This window comes from Podarcis cretensis (assembly GCF_951804945.1).
Source record: "Podarcis cretensis genome assembly, chromosome: 13".
Taxonomy (NCBI): domain Eukaryota; kingdom Metazoa; phylum Chordata; class Lepidosauria; order Squamata; family Lacertidae; genus Podarcis; species Podarcis cretensis.
Genome location: NC_137182.1, coordinates 55,167,156 through 55,186,252, shown reverse-complemented (window position 1 = coordinate 55,186,252; position 19,097 = coordinate 55,167,156). Strand labels below are relative to the sequence as shown.

The 19,097-nt window shown below is 44.1% G+C and overlaps 1 protein-coding gene across 1 annotated transcript in view; it reads left to right on the top strand.

Moving 5' to 3' along the window:
- Positions 1–8,504: 8,504 nt before the first annotated feature.
- ACTL6B (actin like 6B) overlaps positions 8,505–19,097 on the top strand; it is a 31,018-nt gene continuing 20,425 nt past the window's right edge. Inside the window, exons 1-6 of the mRNA XM_079952243.1 lie at positions 8,505–8,743; positions 13,129–13,205; positions 16,449–16,614; positions 17,782–17,882; positions 18,070–18,167; positions 18,967–19,061. Of these exons, the coding sequence (XP_079808369.1) occupies positions 8,719–8,743; positions 13,129–13,205; positions 16,449–16,614; positions 17,782–17,882; positions 18,070–18,167; positions 18,967–19,061 (562 nt within the window). The 5' untranslated portion in view covers positions 8,505–8,718. The remainder of the gene's footprint in view (positions 8,744–13,128; positions 13,206–16,448; positions 16,615–17,781; positions 17,883–18,069; positions 18,168–18,966; positions 19,062–19,097) is intronic.

Sequence of the window (19,097 nt, the reverse complement as noted above, 5' to 3'; positions counted from 1 at the left end):
AGCTTTCAGAGGCCAGAAGGCTTCTTTCGAAAAAGTGGATGTCTTAAATAAAAATAAAAATATTCATTTCCCTTTTTCATTCATTGCATATACGATATATGATATCTTTATTGTTATTGTCCCATGCAGAACAATGAAATTGAAAAACTACATAAAACATTCAAAACCCCCTAAAAACTCTGAAATCCCATTTTAACTATAGAGACCCCTTATGCTGCGTTTAGAACCAGAATTGCATTTGCGTAAAAACTGTTTATCAGGCGGCTAGTCTTTATAACCCAGCACCTTCTTCCAGAAGGTAGAAGCTGAAAGAGATCATTTCTGGGGTGCGCACTATCCTGCGCTATCTCTGCAGTTTTCTTATGGCACCCGGAAGCGTAGATTTGATCCAAGGTGGGAAGAGTGCACCCAATTATTCTCTCCACAGTCTTTGCAACCCTGGACAGCATTGGTTTTTCCCCTGACTGTGCAGCTCCCAAACCACACACACAGACCATAAGTTAATACGCTCTCCACAGTGCAATGGTAAAATGCCATCAACAGGTCCTTTGAGAGATTATTTTTCCAGAGGATTCTCAGAAAATATAACCTCTGCTGTGCTCTCTTTATCAGGTCTCCCCAGGTTAGGTCATCTCTCAACTCCATTCCCAGAAATCGAAACCCCGAGACCTGTTCCACGCACTTCCCCTCAATAATGAGCGGCTGAATATTCAATTTACATTTCCTAAAGTCCACAATGATCTCTTTTGTTTTCTTTAAGTTAAGGAGTAAGTTCCCCCCAACTGCTCAACTTCCTTCCTAGAGGCCACCTCCCCCTCTCCAGTCGTGATTAAACCAACCACCGTTGTATCATCTGCAAATGATATCTCATCTCATCTTCATAATATTTGCTATGCATTCCTCCCTCGCTCCCCTCCTGGGCTTCCCCCAACTTCCGCTTCTGATTTATTTCTCCTTTCACCTTCTTTGCTACCTCCTAAAAGAAAAAAAAACCCTACTAATAACATATTTATACAATAACATAAAACCTAAAAACATAAAAATAACAATGAATACCCCATGTTGTTTCTCTGTCTTCTGCACATTTTCTGATACCAATAATGTGGACGTTTATTTAAATCCTGCCATCAAGTCTATCGACTTTCTTTTTTCCTGCAAGTATAATATAAATGGTTCCCATTCTTTTTCAAAGTCACTGTTGCCTTTTTCTCTTAGTCTTGATACGGAAGGCGGGGGCATGTCTTCTTCACCTTCTTCTTCGCTACAATATATCCATTTATTTCCAATTGTCAATGTCAAAAGGGACTAAAATCTATAAAATTCATAGAAACTCAACGTGCCAATTTGCTCAATTTCTCTAGGACTCCATGACACCTCCCCTGTCCTCCATAATCCCTCAAGCAAGGTGTCAAGACCCTAATCCTGTCAAATCACTCTGCCATGCCTTTCCTCCGGGCAATGCCAGTACATGGACCATTGTCTTCTCATCACCGGTACTCAGGAAGTGCTTATCTGTGCATATCTCCAGCTCTGCATATTCCCCCCTCCCTCCTCCATATGTTAATCCTGTGTAACCCAACCTCTTCTTAATGTACTCATGATGTAACTGGGATGTATTTTGCACTGTATTCTGGGACATGGAGGGAAGTTTCAAAAGTTCATGTCACCCCTTTCTCGCCGTTCAATCTCGCCTTGAACCTGTTGCGCAATAAACTTGGATCTTCTCCATCTTGCTCCTGTCTCCGGCTGAGCTCATTTTCCTCCGCAGGGACCCACGGACTTAGCCCGATGAGCTGGGTGGCAGAGCAGCCTCGCACCCAGATTTTACCGTAACAGTCTGTCCACCATTTTTGCCAATTCTGCATAGTTCATCAACTTCTCCTGCCATTGTTCTTTAGCTGGTATTTCTCCAGTCTTCCAATTTTGTGTAATCAACGTTCTCGCTGCTGTAGTGGCATACATGAATAAAGATATACCAAAAGAAAAGAGGAAAAAGCGGATGTCTTGCTGAAACGAAGACATCCGAAAGGAACACAACTTCTGGCAAAAATAAACACGAGTAGACAGTAAGGGATGCGGGGAAAGAACTGGAGGAACACATTGCTAGAAACATGAAGGCTACCAACAGGAAGTTATTTTAAATATATTAGTAGCATGAAGACTCTTGAGAGTCCCATGGACTGCAAGAATATCAGACCTCTCCAGGGCTTTTTTTAATGGGGGGATGCAGGGGTACACATACCCCTAAACATATTGTGAATCTAAGTTTGGCCTCATTGAGGGGCAGTACAGTGGTATCTTGGTTCTCAAACAACTTGGGACCCAAACACTGCAAACCCGGAAGTAAGTGTTCCGGTTTGCGAACTTTTTCCGGAACTCGAACGTGCTCCGTTTTGAATGTTACACTTCCGATTTGAGTGTCATGCTGAGGTCTGCCTGTTTTTGCTATTTATTTTGCATTTTTGTGGCCTTCTTGTTTTGTTTTTATGACCGTGTAGAACCCAGTTCAGCTGATTGTCTGATTGTGTGACTGCAGTACATTGTTTATTAGTTTCATTTTATGGATCAGTGGTCTCATTAGATAGTAAAATTGCTGTTTTAGGGTTCGTTTTTAAAAGTCTGGAACGGATCGATCCATTTTGCATTGCTTTCTATGGGAACGCTTTGGTTTTGGAACAGACTTCCGGAACGGATTAAGTTTGAGAACCAAGGTGCCACTGTATTTCAATATGAGTAGGAAAATGAGAGTAGCCCTAAACATTTGTTTTTTAGGGGAGGAAAGTACAGAATGGACAGTTCTCCAAATGGAGAGAATTAGAAAGTGAGTCCTCCAAAGGATTGGGATTGGGGCCTGTGCTTTAAAACTTGTTCCTAAGAGTTAGGAGTGAGCAGTGAGATAGCCAAGTTGGGTGATGATACTAAATTGTTCAATCAATAAAATGAAGAGATTGTGAAAAGCTCCAAAAGGACTTCTCCAAACTGAGTGAATGGTGAGTAAAATAGCAAACACAAGTCAATGTAAACAAGTGTGAAGTGATGCACGTTGGAGCAAAATAAAGTCTGAATATGCTCATGGGGTCAGAACTGGTGGTGACTGATGCAAGGAACGTTCTTTCATATGTGGTGGACTTGTAAAAGGGTAAAAGACTACTGGGAAATGATCCTTGATGAATTGAAATAAAATGTTTAAAAGTACTTTCCCCAAAAAAGCCCAGAGTCCTTTCTGTTGGGGATAATTCCCAGGTGTCAAAAAAGGCTATTTATGTATGCCAATACTGCGGCCCATGTTTCGTTAGCCCAAAAATGGAAAACGAGCGAGGTCCCAACCAGAGAAGAATGGCAACTTAAGTTGACGGAATATGTACTGTACAACTCGCAGACTTAACATATAGAATAAGAGAACAAGAAGATACGTTTAAAGAAGATTGGAAAACCTTTATTGAATATATGGGAAATAATTGTGTACATTTGAAAACGCCGGCAGCATTAAGATAAATTCTGCAGTGTAAATAAGTTTAGATGGATGCAATAATGGAATACTGAATGGTATAGTTTTTGTAAGGTATGCAGGGGCTTATGGTATGTAAAGGGACGCAGGTGGCGCTGTGGGTTAAAGCCTCAGTGCCTAGGGCTTGCCGATTGAAAGGTCGGCGGTTCGAATCCCTGCGGCGGGGTGCGCTCCCGCTGCTCGGTCCCAGCGCCTGCCAACCTAGCAGTTCGAAAGCACCTCCGGGTGCAAGTAGATAAATAGGGACCGCTTACCAGCGGGAAGGTAAACGGCGTTTCCGTGTGCGGCTCTGGCTCGCCAGAGCAGCGATGTCACGCTGGCCACGTGACCCGGAAGTGTCTCCGGACAGCGCTGGCCCCTGGCCTCTTAAGTGAGATGGGCGCACAACCCCAGAGTCTGTCAAGACTGGCCCGTACGGGCAGGGGTACCTTTACCTTTATGGTATGTAAAATGAACCATGGAAAGAGAAAGAGGGAAAATCATTGCTATTTTAAGGATGTAAAATGAGTATTTTAAATTGTAAAGCAGAAAATTTAATTGAAATTATATAGCTCTATGAAGATGCCGACTCAGTGTGCAGCCGCTGTGAAGAAGGCAAACTGCATGCCAGGGATGATTAGGAAAGGGATTGGAAAATAAAGCTACCAGTATCATAATGGCATGATACAAATCTGTGGTGTGGCTGCGTTTGGAATACTGCGTACGGTTCTGGTTGCCTCGCCTCAAAACGGATATTGTTGTTTTTTAATATTTTTAAAATTAATTTTAACATATAAATTATAAAATATACCACAAAAGTTTGGGGAAAGCCCCTGCATATTTGACACCTGGGAATTATCCCCAACAGAAAGGACTCTGAAGGAAATCAGCCCTGAGTGCTCACTGGAAGGACAGATCCTGAAGCTGAGGCTCCAAGACTTTGGCCACCTCATGAGAAGAGAAGACTCCCTGGAAAAGACCCTGATGTTGGGAAAGATGGAGGGCGCAAGGAGAAGGGGAGGACGGAGGACGAGATGGTGGGACAGTGTTCTGGAAGCGACCAGCATGAGTTTGACGAAACTGCGGGAGGCAGTGGAAGACAGGAGGGCCTGCGTGCTCTGGTCCAGGGGGTCACGATGAGGCGGACACGACTAAATGACTAAACAACAACAAATGGTTTAAGAGAAAACTATATGAAAATGTTATATAGATGGTATCTAGCACCGAATAAACTGGCAAGTGTATAAATCAAAATCGAGTAAGTGTTGGAAATGCAAAGAGTACTTTCTATCATATGTGGTGGTCTTGCAGTAAAGTTAAAGCTCAGTGGCGTAGCGTGGGTTGTCAGCACCCGTGGCAAGGCAAGTAATTTGCGCCCCCTAACCCATGGATTTGCGCCCCCTAACCCATGGATTTGCGCCCCCTAACCCTAACCCCCAGATGTTGCGCCCGGTGCGGCCGGCCCCCCCCTGCACCCCCCACGCTACGCCACTGTTAAAGCTTACTGGGAAATGATATATAATGAATGGAAAAAGATGTTTAAAGTAACATTTGTATTAAAAAAACACCCAGAAGCCTTTCTCTTGGGAATTATAGGGACAGAACTAGCTAAACAGTATAGAAATCTATTCATGTATGCAGCTATAACGGCAAGAATATTGTTTGCCCAAAAATGGAAAGAAGAAGAAGTCCCGACGGAAGAAGAATGGATACAAAAAATTATGGACCATGCTGAAATGGCGAAACTTACCAGAAAAATAAGAAATCAAAATAACAAACTTTTTATAAAAGAATGGAAATGGTTTATTGAATATGTACACATAAATTGTAAACAGATAAGGACATTGACAGGATTATTGTAAAATGTATTTCATAAGAGTGTCATAACAGTAAATACTTAAAGTAGATGAATAAAAGATTAAGTTACGTTAGTTTAGAATATGCAGGAAATGATAAAAACATTTTTAAATTTTTTTTAACAGTTTATTAACCATCTTATGTTACATCTGTATACGTTATCACATTACATTGCATATCTTATTATAGCATAACATGTATACAAAGTTTATATACAAAATTTATATACCTAAAAAGAAATAGAAAAAAGAAAAACACAACACTATTCCCAGATCAGATATGTACCAACACCACAGACTTCCTGTCAATCATGTTGTATAATCCTTTTTTTAACAAGTGAATGTACTCTTATTATTGTATATTTCTTTGCATTTTATCTAATACATTCGTATATCAAATTGTACCCTTAATCTTATTTCTCAATTCAATTTCTCTCCAACGTCAATCAAATGCCAGCATAGATAGTGAACCTTTACTGTATTTTTGAACATCTATCTTATATCTATCCCATTTTTCCAAAAATTTAAGGAACCACAGAAAGAGGAGGAATGAAGTCGAGATTTGAAATGTAAAAATGACTGGAAAACCATTGAAATGTGTATAACTGAAGATCATATAAAATAAAATAAACAAAATGTGCATGGAAAAGGTTTTATTATTCCCTTCTAAGACTGTATCTCGTGGATATCCACTGAAGCTGAATGCTGAAAGATTCAGGAAAGATAAAAAGAAGCTCTTCTCCATGCAGCGAATAGTTAAACAGTGGAACTCCCTGCCACAGCAGGCAGCAGCGGCCCACAACAGGAATGCCTTTGGAAGAGATTGGGCAGAGAAGGCCTTTGATAATATGTCATGGAATTTTATGAAAAAGAATGTGAAGTTAATGGATATGGGACAATCTTTTCTCAAAGGTATAGGAGCTATGTATTCAGAACAGAAAGCTACATTAATAGTGAATAATGTATTAACAGATAACTCTGAAATTACAAAAAGAACAAGACAGGGGTGTCTGTTGTCACCACTATTATTTATAACAGTCCTTGAAGTCGAGAAATATAAGAGTGAATGAAAATGTAAAAGGAATTAGAGTTGGATCCAAAGAATATAAATCAAAAAGCGTTTGCCGACAATTTAGTAATAACAGTAGCAGAACCCCTGTCCAGTGGACCTAAAGCACTGGACAGGTTTGAGGAATTTGGACAAGTAGCCGGTTTTAGACTTACAGGTGAAACTTGGAAAATTAGAATATTGTGGGCAAGTTCATTTATTTCAGTAATTCAACTTAAAAGGTGAAACTAATATATGAGATAGACTCATGACATGCAAAGAGAGATATGTCAAGCCTTTATTTGTTATAATTGTGATGATCATGGCATACAGCTGATGAAAACCCCAAATTAACAATCTCAGAAAATTATAATATTAAATGAAATCAGCAAAACAAGGACTGCAAATAGAGCAATATTGGACCTCTGTGAAGTAGAAGCATGCATATGTACTCAGTACTTGGTTTGGGGCCCTTTTGCATCAATTACTGCCTCAATGCGGCGTGGCATGGATGCTATCAGCCTGTGGCACTGCTGAGGTGTTATGGAAGACCAGGATGCTTCAATAGCAGCCTTCAGCTCTTTCGCATTGCTCGGACTCATCTCATGTGTCTCATCTTTCTCTTGGCAATGCCCCATGGATTCTCTGGGGTTCAGGTCAGGCGAGTTTGCTGGCCAATCAAGCACAGTAATCCCATGGGCAATGAACCAGGTTTTGGTACTTTGGGCAGTGTGGGCAGGTGCCAAAGTCCTGCTGGAAAGTGAAATCAGCATCCCCATAAAGCTCGTCTGCGGAAGGAAGCATAAAGTGCTCCAGAATCTCCAAAATCTGCGTTGACCCTGGACTTAATGAAGCACAGTGGACCAACAGCAGCTGATGACATGGCTCCCCAAATCAACACAGACTGTGGAAACTTCACACTGGACTTCCAGCATCTGGCATTGTGTGCCTCCCCGTTCTTCCTCCAGACTCTGGGTCCTTGGTTTCCAAATGAGATGCAAAAGCTGCTCTCATCAGAAGAGAGATTTGCTCTATTTGCAGTCCTTATTTTGCTGATTTCATTTAATATTCTAATCATCACAATTATAACAAATAAAGGCTTGACATATCTCGCTTTGCATGTCATGAGTCTATCTCATATATTGTTGTTTAGTTGTTTAGTCGTGTCCGCCTCTTCGTGTTCCCCTGGACCAGAGCACACCAGGCCCTCCTGTCTTCCACTGCCTCCCTCAGTTTGGTCAAACTCATGCTGGTCTCTTCGAGAACACTGTCCAACCATCTCGTCCTCCGTTGTCCCCTTCTCCTCACGCCCTCCATCTTTCCCAACATCAGGGTCTTTTCCAGGTAGTCTTCTCTTCTCATGAGGTGGCCAAAGTCTTGGAGCCTCAGCTACAGGATCTGTCCTACCAGTGAGCACTCAGGGCTGATTTCCTTCAGAATGGAGAGGTTGGATCTTCTTGCAGTCCATGGGACTCTCAAGAGTCTCATCCAGCACCAGAATTCAAAAGCATCCATTCTTCGGCAATCAGCCTTCTTTATGGTCCAGCTCTCACCTTTTAAACTGAATTACTGAAATAAATGAACTTTTCCATGATATTCCGAGTTTCACCTGTAGTAAAACAAAAACGAATATGTTAGTTAGAAACAAAACAAAACTGGGACAACTCCATGGAGAAGGAGAGTGCAATAAGCATCTGCTAGCCACGATGGCTCTGCACTGCCAGAGACACTAATGCTTCTGAACACCAGTTCGAATCCTGCTGGGGGGCACGACTTCCCACTGGGAGAAACTGGCTGGCCAATGTGCAAATGATGCTTGCCTGATCCAACAGGACTCTTCTTCTTCTTCTTCCTATGTGCCTTAAGGGTCTCACTCTGCCTTTTGCTCCGCTCCCAACACTGTAAAGGGATGGCAGCACCCCACCGCAGTCTCCCTGGATTTCAGCTGCCCCCACCGCCTTGGCTCCTTTAAGAATGCAGCTGTTCTCTCTTCTCATTGTCTCCAATGGCAGCCAATCAGGGATTCCGCTGGTCGGGGGGGGGTGCGGAGCTCTGATTGGCTATGACGCATCCCTTACTCTCCCCCCACCCCCCTTCCACCTTGATCTCTCCCTCCCTCCCTCCCTCCGCAGCCCCCTCCCCTCCCCGGGTCGCTGTCCACTGGCCTGGGTGCTGAATTCTCCCAACCAGCCCTGCCCCGTCCGTGGCGAGACCCCCCCCCCCCCGCCAGCCAGAGCCCGGGGGCTCTCAGACACCCACCCACCTACCTACCCACCCACCCAATCCGGAGCATCGTAAAGGGGCGCTGGCGCTGCCTGGGAGCCGCGATGAGCGGAGGGGTCTACGGAGGAGGTAAAGGCTGGGTTGCCATCGGCGTTGCAGCTGTTTGGCTTGGGGAGGGGGGTCCTGGCAGCCCCCAGCCCCCCAGATCTGGGCCCTGCATGCATTTGGTCGCGGGGCACCCCGAGGAGACCCTTTGCCGCCAGCATCTCGGTCCGCCTGCGCCCCAGCAACAGCTGCATTCCTGCACTTGGCTAGGGCGGCTGGAGAGGGTGTTGCGCCCGCGCGCCCACCCTGCTCATCGCTCCGAGCTGGGGGCTCCCTCCCAGCCAGCCAGGAGGGCAGGGAAACTGCGGAACTCACCCCCACAGGAAGCAGCGGGGACCACCAAGCCGGAGAAGGGGGGGAAATTCACGGAGGAGAAGCCTAGCGACGGCTACCGGCCGCAAGGAGCGGAGAGATGCGCTCTTGCGCGCAAAGCCTGCTCGCTGGGTTGCCCAATGAGGCATCCGGTTGGCCACTGGGAGAAGAGGGGACCAGCCTGGTCCAGCAGCCTCGAGGGTCCTTATGCATAGTCCAACTCAGGTGCCAACCTGGACTTGAGTCAGATCCTTGTGGTTTTTATTGTCCCTGCTGAATGTGACTTGGCTCGCTTCTTTGAGCTGCCTGATTCCTCGGGTGTTGGTTTAATGGGGCGCCGAAAGGTCGTTTTCCTGCTTCTGCTATGCTGAGTGAAGATAGTTGTACTTACAAGGCACCCCTTGATGTGCTGGTGCTCTCCAGTTCTTTTGGACTACAGCTCCCATCATCCCCAGCCAGTGATGGGAGTTGTAGTCCCAAACAGCTGGGTGGGTGGGTGTCAGCCTGTCAAGGAGGCTATAGATCAGGCATATAGGCAAATTCAGCCCTCCAGATGTTTTGGGACTACAACTCCCATCATCCCTAGCTAAAAGGACCGGTGGTCAGGGATGATGGGAGTTGTAGTCTCAAAACATCTGGAGGGCCGAGTTTGCCTATGCCTGCTATAGATAGTCGTCTGCAGTGTAGGTTGGTGCCTGGAAAAACCCTTTTATCTCCCCTTCCTTCACTGCCCCCCTTGAGTCAGATTATATAAATTGCAAGCTTTTTGGGGCAGGGTTAGGGTTAGGGTTAGGATTGATTCAGTTAGGAATATCATTTTTGGCAATACATTCATCTTAATTACCACTATCCTTCCTAACAGAGATAAATTCATTCTTCCCCAAATTTCTTTTTATTTATTTCAACATTTTTTTCATAATTATCTTTAAATATGTTAATATTTTTTGGCTGTTAACCATCTTCCCAAATATTTCACTTTTTTATTTATAATTATTTCTGTCACCTGCTGTAACTCTTTTTTATTTTGTTCTGGAATATTTTTTTTGGATGTTTGTTTTATTTTTATTTAATTTAAAGCCTGTTGCCTGTCCAAATTTTTGTATTTTTTCTAATACTTTTACTAATGAATTGATCAGGTCTTCTACTGTGATCACTAAATCATCTGCAAATGCCTTTAATTTATATGACTTATTTCCTACGGTTATTCCTCTAATATCATCTGCTTTTATGTCTCTCACCAGCACCTCTAAGACTAAAATAAACAATGAAGGTGACAAGGGACGTTCATTTCTTCCAGGACCTTTAACATAAAGGTCCACGAAACGTTATCAAATGCTTTTTCCGCATCTACAAACATCATTGCTGCCTGTTTTTCATTCCTTACTTCCAGATATTCAACAATATCGACTACATTCCTTATATGATCTTTCATATGTCTTCCTGGCAAAAATCCTGTTTGATCTTGATGTATTATTTCTAATAATCTATATTTCATTCTATTAGCTAATATGTTTGCATACAATTTATAATCACTGTTTAATAGTGAAATAGGTCTATAATTTTTAACTTCCATTTCTTGTTTTGGAATTAGAGTAATAAAAGCCTCTTTCCAAGTCTTTGCTATTTCCCATACCTTTAATATTTCATTCATTACATTTTGTAATGGTTGAATTAAATTTTTTATAATATTTTGCAGTTAATCCATCTGGGTCTGGTGCTTCCCCTGTTTTTGCTTGTTTAATGGCATTTGAGATTTCTGATCTATTAACTGGTGCATTTAAAGTATTCAACTTTTCATTTGGAATTCTTGGCAATTTATTTTGTCTTATATATCTTCCCATTTCTATTTTATCTTCTGGTCCAGCTCGATATAGGTCTGGAAAGTCTTTGGTAAATTGTTTTCTGATCTGTCTTGGGTTATCAATCAGCATTCTCATCACAAACCAGGCAAATTTGGAGTTAGACTCGATAATCTGATAAAGCTGAGGGTCATTATTGGGCGTTGCTATTTTAGTTTTGTTTTTCATCTTCAAATTTTCATCAGTTGCTATAATAGTTCTGCCTGTTTTATATACAATATATATATATATTTTAAAACTACTCAAAGAAAATGTATGTATTCTCATCCAACTTTGCTTAGAATGATAGAATTGTAGAGTTTTAAGGGATCCTGAGGTCATTTAGCCCAATCCCCTGCATTGCAGGAATCTCAGCTTGCTCGATTTTAAATCTTGAATTCTTTTTTTTAAGGACACATAATAATAATAATTATTATTCTTTTTTTCTGGTTACAAAATTGTAAACACATAAATCATAAAACGTGACATGACTGTTAATATGTGTCACTAGGGGGGCAAAATAGTAAATATATTACTTAGTAAATAGTAAATATAGATAGTAAATATATTACTTTATATCACGTAATAATGAGATGGTTCCAGTAAACCAGTTAAATGAGTTCTTCAGTAAATCAGTTTGGAAAACGCAGAATAATAGGAGCGAGATAAAGAGTATTGCATGCTTAACCACGCCATATTGCGATATATATTGTAGGTCTTTTTCATCAGTGTGCTGTTTCATTTGCATATTTAATAAACTCACACCATAAAATGTAAAATGTAACACTTTTTGCTCTCTCGCCTTGCCACCCTAAATTATTGTGACAACATTTCCAGTATGGCTATTTGCTAGACAATATTATACCAGTGATCAATATTCACCAATTGCTATTCCTTTTCTAGCAGCTGTTAATCAATGTGTTACTAATTCCTTCTTAATCGGTCCATATCTGAAGTATATATATTAAATAAGGCTAATGTTAGGGTTATTGGGATTGTCTGAGCTGTAAGCAGAGATATCTCTTTAAAAAACAGGCTTCCGAAATTGTTCTATTTGCGGGCATTCCCACCACATATGTTCGTATGTACCTATAATTTTGCATCCTTTCCCAACATCATCAGGCTTCATATATGATAGGCACCTCAGTGTTAAACACCATCCATGCACAGCTTTTAGTGAACGTTCCCTAGTACAGTGGTACCTTGGTTTTCAAACGCTTTGGTTCTCAAACTCTGAAAACCCGGGAGTGAGTGTTCCGGTTTTCAAACGTTTTTCGGAAGCTGAACGTCCAATGCTGCTGTCGGCTATTGTTTCTGGAGCGCCTGCACCAATCAGAAGCTGCGCCTTGGTTTTCGAACATTTTGGAAGTCAAACGGACTTAAGTTTGGCTCTTTTGTTTTTGCTATTTATTTTGCATGTTTGTTTTTGAGGCTTTTTTGGTTAATTTGTTTTTGCGACTGTGTGGAACCCAGTTCAGCTACTGATTGATTGATTGATTGATTGATTGATGTGTGACTGCGGAAACGGATAAAAGCTCCCCATCCAAACAGTGACTATCATCGGTGTAGGGAAGAAAAAAATTAAATTTTCATTTTTATCAACGACAATACTGTCTTATTTTATAGTACAGTGCATTGACTATTGCTTCCATTTTATAGATCAGTGGTCTTGTTAGATAGTAAAATTAATGTTAAATGGCTGTTTTAGGGGTTGTTTTTAAAAGTCTGGAACAGATTAATTCATTTTGCATTCCTTTCTATGGGAAAGTGTGCCTTGGTTTTGGAACGCGCTTTGGTTTCGGAACAGACTTCCGGAACGGATTAAGTTTGAGAGCCAAGGTACCACTGTAGTTGCTGACAGAGATTTGTACAGTGCATAAATTGTTCCATTTATCCTATTCCCCCCCCATGATAACTTTTATTAAGTTTTCCATTTTTAAAATATTCACATTTTGTTACATAATTCCATATCCTAATACATTGCTCTAACAGAGCATCGACCTCCTTCCCTCCCTCTTTCTGACATCCATACATCTTACTAAATTCTTAGCATTTCTTTGATCACTTTTTTACCTTCAATATTTCACCTTCTTATTGGTAAATCAGTTCCCTATTTATCCTAATCAGTGTTTATTATCCTCATTGGGCACAGAAAAGATAGCACTGGGCACTTTGCAAGTCTCCTTAGGGGGCGTGGCATGTCACAAATTCCTCCCCAAATTCCTGAATTTAACCTATATACCTTTGATTCCTCCGTAGATGAGGTTGGAGCTCTGGTCTTCGACATCGGCTCGTTCTCAGTCCGCGCTGGCTATGCTGGTGAAGACTGCCCTAAGGTACAATGCCTGCGGGCACCGAAAAATACCCCACCCCTTCAGCCTCCCCCTCCCTCCTTTAACCTTTTGCCTTCTTCTATTTCTCCCCGTGTCAGTTTCAGTTTAAGGGACGCGGGTGGCGCTGTGGGTTAAACCACAGAGCCTAGGGCTTGCCAATCAGAAGGTCGGTGGTTCGAATCCCCGCAATGACGGGGTGAGTTCCCGTTGCTCAGTCCCTGCTCCTGCCAACCTAGCAGTTCGAAAGCACACCAGTGCAAGTAGATCAATAGGTACCGCTCCGGCGGCAAAGGTAAATGGCATTTCCATGCGCTGCTCTGGTTTGCCAGAAGCGGCTTAGTCATGCTGGCCACATGACCCGGAAGCTGTACGCCGGCTCCCTCGGCCAATAAAGCGAGATGAGCGCCGCAACCCCAGAGTCGGCCACGACTGGACCTAATGGTCAGGGGTCCCTTTACCTTTACAGTTTCAGTTTATTGCAGTGTTTCCCAACCTTGTGCCTCCAGCTGTTTTTGAACTACAACTCCCATCATCCCTGACTAGCAAGACCAGTGGCAAGGGATGATGGGAATTGTAGTCCAAAAACAGCTGGAGGCACAAGGTTGGGAAACACTGGTTTATTGGTTAACTTTTCTAGTAGGGCTGTTTCCCATACTATTTGGTACCATTGGTCCATGCTTACTCCTGACAGGTCTCTCCAGTGTCTGGCTATGATGTTTCTGGCTGCTTAAAGTAGGTGGGTTATGAGTTCTTTGTGGTGTAAGTGGGCATTATTGTCTTGGGAGATGTTTAGTAAGGCCAATTCTGGGGTGATGTCTAATACTTGCTTGGTTATTTTACTTACAGTGGTGCCTCGCAAGACGAAATTAATCCGTTCCGCGAGTCTCTTTGTCTTGCGGTTTTTTCGTCTTGCGAAGCACGGCTATTAGCGGCTTAGCGGCTATTAGCGGCTTAGCGGCTATTAACGGCTTAGCAGCTTTAAGAAAAAGGAAACAAACTCGCAAGAACTCGCAAGACGTTTCGTCCTGCGAAGCAAGCCCATAGGGAAATTCGTCTTGCGGAACGACTCAAAAAACGGAAAACTCTTTTGCCTTGCGCGTTTTTTGTCTTGTGAGGCATTCGTCTTGCGATGTACCACTGTATTTCTCATATGGTTGTTGTCCAGAATGGTTGGATTTTGGGGCACTCCCGCCACATGTGGAGGTATGTGCCTGTGGAGGTGAATGCTCTCTTTACCCCTTTGCAAAAAATGAGTGGATTTGACATATTTTGGGACTGAATAGTGGGAAAGTATTGGTAGAATTGGGATGCGGGTGGCGCTGTGGGTTAAACCACAGAGCCTAGGACTTGCCGATCAGAAGGTCAGTGGTTCAAATCCCTGCAACGGGGTGAGCTCCCGTTGCTCGCTCCCTGCTCCTGCCAACCTAGCAGTTCAAAAGCATGTCAAAGTGCAAGTAGATAAATAGGTACCGCTCCGGCCGGAAGGTAAACGGCGTTCCCGTGCGCTGCTCTGGTTCACCAGAAGCGGTTTAGTCATGCTGGCCACATGACCCGGAAGCTGTACGCCGGCTCCCTCGGCCAGTAAAGCGAGATGAGCGCTGCAGCCCCAGAGTCGGCCACGACTGGACCTAATGGTCAGGGGTCCCTTTACCTCTACCTATTGGTAGAATTGCTGGGTGCCATCCTAGAGCGAATATTCAGAATAATTTTTTGGTACGGGGAAACTGGAAATCCTTTTTATCTCTTTTTTCTTTTCCTTTCTCTCTTCTCCCCCCCACCCCAGAATCTATTCCTCTCTTCCTTATTCTTTCTTTCTTCTTCTTCTTTTTTAAAAAAATGCTTTTATCAAAAGATTTCCATGCACCGCAAAGGTACAAATAGGGTCTGTGTTTTCGGTTTGCAGAGTCTTTCCTGCAGGTCGGTTACCAAAGGCATTGAATTGAGCTTGAGGGGCTGGGGGAGAGAGATGTGGGGAGAGAAAGGGGGTGTTGCACGCAACGAGTTTTGTGCACGCATTTATTCCTTTATTTCCTTTCTCTCTCCCTCTCTTATTTTCCTTGGCATCTTCTGCTCTGGGCCTTTATTAGGATTATTGGTGAAGGACCTTGGGAAGCGAAGACCTCCCAGGTCAGGAGGCCAGGAGAAGAAAACACAGACCCTCCAAGTTTCCCTGTTTGCCAGGGACGCCCCTGATTTAGAGAAGCCATCCTGATTTCTGATTTGACCCTGAAACACCCCACTTTTCCTAAGGACACCCCTATTTTCCATTGGAGAAACTTTGGAGGGTATGGTTATCTGACTCCCGAGCCGTCCTGTATAGGCAATCCTGTATAGCAGGCATAGCCAGACTCGACCCTCCAGCGGTTTTGGGACTACAACTCCCATCATCCCTAGCTAGCAGGACCAGCGTTCATGGATGATGGGAACTGTAGTCCCAAAACAGCTGGAGGGCCAAATTTGGCCATGCCTGCTCTATAGGGATGGTTTTCTTAAAAATAAAATACTTAATGTTTTGTTATGTCTTTTTGTTGCTGTATTGTTTTTATCACTCGATTAGGAGCCACCCAGAGTGGCTGGGGAAACTCAGCCAAATGGGCGGGGTATAATTATTATTATTATTATTATTATTATTATTATTATTATTAATGTTGGAAGCTGCCCAGAGTGGCTGGGACTACCCAGTAAGATATGTGAGGGGTATAAATAGTAAAATTATCATGATGCAATGGGATGCAATGAGACCCCATTTCTGTGTGAAATAAGAGTTAAGAGCTACCTTTGAGAGAAGGCTCTGTATTTTCTTTTCTCTTTCCGTTTTTGTTTAGTTTATTACTGTTTTATGAAAAAACAAGAATAATAATAATTTATTATTTATACCCCGCCCATCTGGCTGGGTTTCCCCAGCCACTCTGGGCGGCTTCCAACAAAACACTTAATACGATAACCTATTAAACATTAAAAAGCTTCCCTAAACAGGGCTGCCTTCAGATGTCTTCTAAAAGTCTGATAGTTGTTTTTCTCTTTGGCATCTGGTGGGAGGGCATTCCGCAGGGCGGGCGCCACCACTGAGAAGGCCCTGTGCCTGGTTCCCTGTAACTTGGCTTCTCGCAGCGAGGGAACTGCCAGAAGGCCCTTGGCGCTGGACCTCATAAAATCAAACTTTATGGAAAAAGGAAGGAACAGAGGGAGGCTGGAGGGGCAATGATCCGCCGCCCCTCCCAAACCACCCCACCTCTCTCCCTGTAGGCAGATTTCCCCACTACTGTGGGGCTACTCTCTCATGACGAGTCGGCGATGGAGCTGGATGGGGACAAGGAGAAAAAATCCGGAAAGGTCTATTACATCGACACCAACTCCTTGCACGTCCCCCGGGAGAACACGGAGGTCATCTCGCCCCTCAAGAATGGAATGAGTATGGGGCATGGCAGCTATGGGGAGGGCAAAGAGTTTGGGGTGGGGTCCTTGACGTGGCACACGAACCATGGGAACCCTTGGCCTGGATGCTCTACAATTCCCAGAGTTCAGGACAGAGCGAGGAAAGTCCTTCTTCCTGCAGGTTAATCTTTGGGACTCCCTGCCACTGGAGGCCACCAACCTGGCTGGCTTTGAAAGAGAAATTCATGGTGTTGCTCTTGTGTTCGAATCCTGCTTGCTAGTTTCACAGAATGGGCACCTGGTTGGCTTTTGTGAGATGCTGGACTATACGGGCCACTGGCCTGATTCAGCCGCCTCTTATTATGGTCTTATGTTTAGTTGGGATAATTTATAGGAATGGGGGAAGGATTTCAATTCAGCTCATGTTTAAAGGCAAATCTATCATCTCACTCTAAAAATAAATAAAATAAAACTAGCCTCTGGAATTTGCAAGTCCCTGTATTTTGCAATCTGCTTCTCCAACCGGCCAGCAGTTACAGAAATGCATAGCTTAGGGGAAAGGACTATATTAGTGAAAAACCACCTGCAGGTATTTGTTATGTTACATGAAATTGTTTCAGAAAATGCGTATATTACTCCAAACCGCATACAAATACGGTGAATGGGTTTGTTAGGAGAAATTTGCCCTTAATTCCAGGCGAATTTTCCTGAGCACATTTTCCTTTGAACAGTTGCAAATTGAAGTAGAAAATCTGGGCGGCTGAATTTAAGGTTGGTAGAAATGAGAAACTGAGAGTGTGGAGACTGGCCGGTCTTCCTACCCTTGTTTGGGAGTCGTTGAAACAGGGGTGAAACTGGTTTAACTGCACAACAGTTTGTCCCCACTTTTGCTCTTCTGAACTGCAGAATCTGTACCTCTTACCCATAAATGTCAAGACGTCACCAGGCAGGCAGCCTCAGTTGAGCTGCACCCCCAGTGCGTTGGAGTTACTTGGAAACCGCTAATGTGCATTGAAGCGCATTGGCTGGCTATTCCTTTAACAGCCACAGGTGTCGCTATTCCCCCACTAAACTGCACTGTAACGTCTGATTCAGTGGATGGCGCCCTCTAGTGGGAAGTCCCTGAAATGACGGAGAACTGTTGAAAAGGGTGTTGTTGGCGGGTCCATTCCTGACACTGTCCAAATTCTCCTTTCTACCCCAGTTGAAGACTGGGACTGTTTTCAAGCCATTTTGGACCACACCTACAACAAGCACATCAAATCGGAGCCGAACCTCCACCCGGTGCTCATGTCCGAGGCCCCGGTAGGTATCCTGCAATGTCCCGCTCCCCCAAATCAAAGAATCGTAGAGTTGGAAGGGACTCCCAAAGTCATCTAGACCATCCCCCTGGAATGCAGGAATCCCAGCTGAATAAATCCCCTGCTCTTGTGCGACGTGAACCCGCCTGCCTCTGTTTCCCTCACGCTTTGCCCCCTCCCCTCTCTTGCAGTGGAACACGAGGGCCAAGCGTGAGAAGCTGACGGAACTGATGTTTGAGCATTATAGCATCCCAGCGTTCTTCCTCTGCAAGACGGCCGTCCTCACAGCGTATCCTAACAAGAAGCAAGGCTCTGTTGCTTTACCTCGCCGCCTGAGCCCAACAATAAGACAGATTACTCTTCCAGCCCCTCTCTGCTACTCCAAAATATCCAGTGGCGGGCAGTTCCAACAGTTAACACTTCTTCTTCTTCTTCTTCTTCTTCTTCTTCTTCTTCTTCTTCTTCTTCTTCTTCTTCTTCCAGTCATACCTCAGGTTGTGTTTTTTCAGGTTACGGACGCGCCAAAACCCGGAAGTACCAGAACGGGTTACTTTGGCAGTCGCGCATGCGCAGAAGCGTTAAATCACGCTTTGCGCATGCGCACAAGCGCCAAATCACAACCTGCGCATGTGCAGACGCAACGCTGCGGGTTGCGAACGTGCCTCCCGCACGGATCACGTTCGCAACCCAAGCGTCCACTATATTATTAAAAGGGATGCAGGTGGCGCTGTGGTCTAAACCACTGAGCCTCTTGGGCTTGCCGATCAGAAGGTCGGTGGTTTGAATCCCCGCGACGGGGTGAGCTCCCGTTGCTCGGTCCCTGCTCCTGCCAACCTAGCAGTTCGAAAGCACGCCAAAGTGCAAGTAGATAAATAGGTACCGCTCCGACGGGAAGGTAAACGGCGTTTCTGTGCGCTGCTCTGGTTTGCCAGAAGTGGCTTAGTCATGCTGGCCACATGACCTGGAAAAATTGTCTGCAGACAAACGTCGGCTCCCTCGGCCTATAGAGCTAGATGAGCGCCACAACTCCCCCCCACCCCCCCACCCCCCCAGTTTGACTTGATGAAGCCTTGACTCCAGACCCCCAGTTTTGCAAATGGGCGGAGCACTGGACTCGTTCTGGACAGTGGAGCCACACACACGACCGCCATCCCAGTTCATGACGGTTACATCCTGCAACAAGGTCGGAGAAGGGATATCTAACTTTTTTTTGTGATTG